Source organism: Gavialis gangeticus, unplaced genomic scaffold (genome assembly GCF_001723915.1).
Source record: "Gavialis gangeticus isolate Ggan-Ray unplaced genomic scaffold, GavGan_comp1, whole genome shotgun sequence".
NCBI lineage: Eukaryota > Metazoa > Chordata > Crocodylia > Gavialidae > Gavialis > Gavialis gangeticus.
The window spans coordinates 7,145,694-7,151,693 of record NW_017728991.1 but is presented as its reverse complement, the minus strand read 5'-3'; the positions used below and the strand labels follow the sequence as shown (position 1 = coordinate 7,151,693).

Here is a 6,000-nt window from a genome sequence, read left to right as displayed (position 1 = left end):
CACCTTGCTGGGGTCGTTTGACCCCAGTAATCTTTCCTGCCATGGCAGGGGGTCGGACTAGATGATCTACTCAGTTCCCTTCTGACCCTAGAAACTATGAAACTATGGATTTTCCAAAGGACAAAAAGCTTAGGAGGGTTAGGAGGGAAACCTGCAGAAAAGTCCAGGAGACAGGCACAGAGACTTCTTTCTTGGATAATACAAAGATCTATTTGGGTTTAAGGAAACCTCTGTTGACACATGACTGATGTTATAGGCAGAGCTGATGGTACTGATTTAAAAAAAATGCTTTTGCTACATTTTTCTAGCAAGTGGCTTAAGGAGTTTTGGCCATGCTGTTATAGCATCAGGTAGTCTGTCAACTGCTCAGAGTCCCTTTTCCTCCAAATCCAGCTTGGAAAGGCCAGTGCTTACAGAGCTCCACTACAGTCAATCAACCAGAAAGCAATGATGTAAAATCAGTACCATGAAATCCAGTCAAAATTACTATTATCAGGGGGGGAAAGTGAGGTGAGGTGAGCCGAGTCTGAAATACCTGAGGCCTAATTTTTTGTGATGTTAATTATGTACCATGGATTTTACTATTTTAATTGCAAAGCAGGCAACACTGATTGCTTACCGTGTTGGCCGTTCCCATTGAGTTGTTCGTGTGATGTGGTTTAAATATTGGATCCTTCCAGAGGCAGTTCTCCGCTCCTCCCAGCTAGAATTCAGACATTGAGAGATAAGGCAGTGAGTGGTATTTCCAGGAAACCAGGGCACAAAATGTTTTCCATACAAATGCCAGCCCAGGAAGACATTTAACTATTATGAAATATGTGAGCCAAACAAGGCTGCAGAAAACAGTGAAAGTTCAATTCTCAGAATTAATATAAAATGCTTTTTTTCTTGAAACCAAGTAAATCATTAACAATGTTGTGCTTCAACTATTCAAATTGAAATTAAGTCTAAATAATGTTATTAAGAAAGTTTTATGAAGCACTTGTTTGACAGGGCACTCAGCTTTATATATTTTGGCTAATGCTCATAAACAACTGTTTTGCTATCATTTCTATTGTATATGACATGCTGACAAACCTATGTTCTTGTATTACAAATGAAAACCTGTAGATAGATTTTACATTACTGTCACTCATATTAAGTATGAAAATGTCACTCATGCTTTCATAGCTGAATCTAGTTGCAAACAGAATTGGTCAGGAATTGCAATGAAAAATACCAGTTGGCTGAAATTTTCTGAGGGAGCATACCATTTTAATGAAGCTTTCAGTAGGAAACAGGTTTCCATAGTCTAAAGTACAATTCTGAAGCATGGGTGTGTGTGGATGAGTGTCAGAGAGGGAGAGAAGAGAGACACTGACACTCCCTCCCTCGGTATAGCCAACAGACCTTTACAACAGGACTGTCCAACCCCTAAGCCACCAGGGGCTGAAGGCCCACAAGCCACACACCTGCAGACCACACCAGGGCAAGATACGGGCCCCCCCAGGCCACACCCGGAGCAAACCCCACACAGTGCACCTACGTCCAGGCATCCCCTCCCTCCCCGGCTGTCCTGGGGCAAGGACAGGCAGTGAAAGCCGAAGGAGGGACGGGGAGCCTAGAGCCTTGCAGCCTGAGCTATAAAGGCAGTAGCACCCAGGGGGCTGCAACCTAACCCCTTGTGCACCTTACAGGGCCTGCAGGCTGCCAGTTGGACGGCCCTGCATTAGAGAACCACTCATCTGGAGTATGAGAGAATGGTAAAGCAAAGCCTTGAAAATGATGTCTCACATCCCTGGAGTGCACTTACAACAGGGTCGGGCAATTATTCTGAGCAGAGGGTCGCTTACTGAGTTTTGGCAAGCCATTGAGGGCCACATGATGGCAGCCAGGGGCAGATAAATATTAATTTTCTAAATTTTTAGGGGCCCCATGGGCCAGATAGAATGGCCTGGCACACTGCATCTGGCCTGCGGGCCACATTTTGCCCACCCCTGACTTACAAGTAGTGATTGGCTCTTCTCTGCATGGTCTCATTGGTTTTAGAAAGCTTGAAAAGTTTTCAGTTTCATTACAATGATGAGAGGAAAAATTAATTCAAATCTCAAAGATTTCAGGGCAGGAAGACTGTTTCCCAACAGCTGTGGCCACAAGATGATTCCCTCCAACTTTTCTTATGAACTATATTCCTCACAATTTTGTTGAACTAATGATTTAACACAATTGGTCAAGTTAAGACAAAGAACTAGAAACTTGCTGGTGCTACTAAATTCTGTGACCTAAGACAACATATACAGGATCTGGTACGAACCACTTTCCTCTACTTGTTATCCTTAAATCACAGGACTTTGTTTTTCCACTAGCCACCTTTTTTCCCTTTCACTTGCAGGTAGCTTCCACTGATGCATTTAATTAAGCAGGATTTAGATAGGAAAGACTTGAAAGTTAATTATACAGCTTTAAGAATTCTCTTTACACTGTCAGACTCCAAATCAACAATGGAATGCTGTTGAGGACTTAAGAGATCATTTAAAGGCGAAATATTTGAAAAAAAAAAATCAAAAAAAAAAAATCACTTCCTCCTGTCTTTACCTGCCAAGAATCATATTCAAGGATCTGTCTTTTCTCTGCAAAGGTTGATGACAGCAGAAGGATCTAAAACAGAGCATTTTTCCAAGCTCCCCAAACTGTTTTAGGTGTTAATGATGTCATCAACTCTCAATGGGGAACAAGAATCCTAAACCCAGCCTCTGCCAGGTAAGTACAGCAAGAAAGTCTCCATTAGCTTGTACAATGCTCTTTTCTTTATCATAATTTAAAGGGGACAAAGTATACTTTTATTACAGAGGTACTACTGATTAGTAGATTATGTGGCAACCTTTACAGCAGATTGTTGTATTCCTGCAAGGAATTGTGTTCTGTAATTCAAAGATGCCCAGCTCTGTCTTTCATTTTTGGAGAGTCTGCAGTTTGCATGCACTTACTGTTCCCCTCAAAAACAGACAAAGGCTAAACTCATGCTATTAACACCCAGTCTAAGCAACATTCTGAAGTTAAGTCAGTGTCTGGTATACCTCCAAGCTCCTAAATTAAATGCTCTGTTGCTTGACACATGAATCTGAAGAGACAAAAATCAGTCTGTTCTCCTACTGACTACTCATTACTACAAACATTCAAGCTAAAATAATTCTACTTGCTGCATGTGCTGTGTTTTATGTATTTACATCATAGTGGTATTTGCTTACCCATCTGGTAAATCATTATCAAATAAACGACTACAATCCACGACTTGTCCTCCTGTGCCTATTCGGTCTCTGGACTGAAGACTGACTATTAAAATAAAACAAGGTAATTAAAGATATTGCAGTGGAACCAGAATCACACTTAAGTTTGGAAGGGAATGGTACAACTAACAGGAAGACTAAATTGAACAATTTTCCAAATATTTTTCCTCCCTATAGCTCCAATAAAGTTATGAAGGGTCAGCGTATGATTCCCACCGATAATACTCTGTGTACTTCTTTGAAAAAAGCTGACTTTCAAGGGTATAAGCATACAGTAAGGTAAGAAAAAGAAGCTACTCCTGAAGCCATAACTCATCTTTCCTATGCAAGGCAGACTACAACAAAGTGTAAAGCTGTACAGCTGGTCTGAGAGCAGTCAAGGAGATGCATCCTCACGCAGAATGGCAAGGGCAGCAAGTAGGATGGTGCAACATCAGTTTCAGACTTCTAAGAGAACCTGAAAAAACCCAGAAGACTGCTCCTGTTAAGCATCCTAAAACACAAGGTTTCCACTAAGGTTTAGATACCTTCTAGTAACTGTTTGAATGTGTGGCAAAATTCAGCACAAAAACAGGCACTGTAAATATTAGAAGTACTAGATGCAATGTCAATTAAGGATCAAAGTAAACTAAACTCAAATATCAGAGAAGAGTAAAAAATTAAATGTTTAAGTCTTTATTGTGAATCATTTATCAGAACCCAGGATTTATGTCAACAGACATTTATAAACATGCTACAGCTGTATAACAGGCTGCAGTCAAACGGTTTAAAGCACTGGTTTTCTGCAATTATGAAATCACGTTTTGTGGAAAATCTTTGTTCTTATAATTATAATCTGGAATTTTTAAATTAGAATTTTCTGCTTAATGTATGACCTAGAAGTACCTCCAGACTTCTGAGCTCATATTCCATTCATATCTAAAGTGAAAATAGGTTTAAGGATTTTAATCTGCTCAAAATGGATTTCTGTCCGTATCACAAAACTACAAAACAATGAATCACAATTGGCAGCTTCACCAGGACCAACACCAAATTCTCAGCCAAAAGCATCTTGAAGTTCAGGATAGTAGGACGTGGCCTGAGCTACATAGCTCAGGTGGCACCTGCTTGCATTATCACATTTCTAGACAGCATTATTACTGCTGAACTTCTTTAATGAGTATTAAAATTACAAAATGGTTATGATTAGGGAGACAGAGGCACCTTTAAATTCTTTAGAGACAGAATGCTTGATTTATCCTGGTTTGCAAACATACATGTTGCAAGTTCAACTTGCTGCCCATACAGGAGGTTTGGCAAGCAATACAAATAGATAAAACTGAACTAAACAAAAACAATTACATCCTCTCTGCTTATCTGAGGATGAACATTTTGCAAGGCTTCATTTTATAACATTTTATCTGTAATGCAACATCAGAAATAAAATGGTGGCACAAAACAGAGCTACCAGATTGAGACCCGTCAGGGACTCTGTATTCACTGCCCAGAAGTAACACCCTTCTCTCCCCCACTTGGGTAACCTAAGGCACAGATTCCCGCTTGCTCATTGCCCCACTTGGAGGTGTGCTTGCTTTCTATCAACTAATCCAGGCCACTTCACCCCTTACAAATCTAATCCAATTTCTGCATTTCAACCAGTTTTGTTTTAATTTAAGAGCCTTCTTCCCTCCACTGTCCAGCAACCATATTTAGGATCACCTAATTTTCTCAGAATCACTTGTTCGCAAAACTGCATTCATGAGGCTGATAAACAAATTAAGGACATTAACAAGAGCAATCTTCAATAAAAGAAAGGAAGGAGTCTCTGCAAAGCCACTGAGTATCCCAAATTAGAGATAACAGTGGCTTAAGTAAGAGCTTATTAAAAATAAGATATCAAAACATAATGTACAGATATTACCGAGGTCCAAATGCTGTGGTTCTCTCAGGAAAGAGCTGAACGCTATTTAAAAGCAGTACTTTTAAGCAGTACTAACACACCTTGTCAGCTGGTAACTATGGATACTCAATCAGCACACTGAAAGGAGTCGTTACAAGTGTCTGTTTGATCTCTTATTGCTCAGAAAACTGATATGTTAACATGGATGAAAGCATCAGTAACGCGCTAATGATACCAACGATTCTATCACCACCTGATCCAATTATGCAACCTGTTTTAATGCTATCTTGCTACTTCACAAAGCCTGCCGATTGGAAGCACTGCAGCCAAGTAAAACTCAGCAGACATAACATGGTCATACAAGCGGTCAGAGACTTTTGAGGAGAATTAAAGAAAAAATTCAAGGTTTCCTTTTGCTTTCTGGCTCCTTCACCTACTGATAGGTTTCCCCAGCTAGGTGAATCAGGTGTATAACGTGGAGGTTTCCTGCCCAGGAGGTAAATGTTGTGGCCAGATCCTTTTTCTAATCTTTGAAATATTCATAGACTGAAACTACCCCCACAGGGACACAGACCTTCTCATACCCATCCACACTGTGGTGACTGATATACACAGGACTACCCTTTGTAATGATCAGATGTCGTTATATCAGAGCCCAGCAAAAGGAGAAATTCTCCCCATGTGTCTCTGGCTGCTTATTTTTCAACAAATATGATGCAATGAGCACGTTAAAAAAACAAAAGAAAGGCTTTAAGAACCAAGGATCAGTCAAGCAGTATAGCTGCTAGGATAAGTGTAAGACAAATTAAGTAGAAAGAAACACTAAACACATCAAAGTATAAAACAAAGTTACAC

The 6,000-nt window shown here is 40.1% G+C and overlaps 1 protein-coding gene and 1 long non-coding RNA gene across 2 annotated transcripts in view; one reads left to right on the top strand and one right to left on the bottom strand.

The window, feature by feature from the left end:
- Positions 1–6,000, bottom strand: part of SMURF2 (SMAD specific E3 ubiquitin protein ligase 2) — a 106,645-nt gene that overhangs the window by 36,576 nt on the left and 64,069 nt on the right. The window contains exons 6-7 of the mRNA XM_019516619.1: positions 3,228–3,312; positions 620–703 (exon numbers count right to left, since the gene is read on the bottom strand). Of these exons, the coding sequence (XP_019372164.1) occupies positions 620–703; positions 3,228–3,312 (169 nt within the window). The remainder of the gene's footprint in view (positions 1–619; positions 704–3,227; positions 3,313–6,000) is intronic.
- Positions 4,050–5,882, top strand: LOC109296968. Its single transcript, XR_002097119.1, has 2 exons — positions 4,050–4,322; positions 4,363–5,882. It is a non-coding gene; the product is annotated as an uncharacterized LOC109296968 (long non-coding RNA).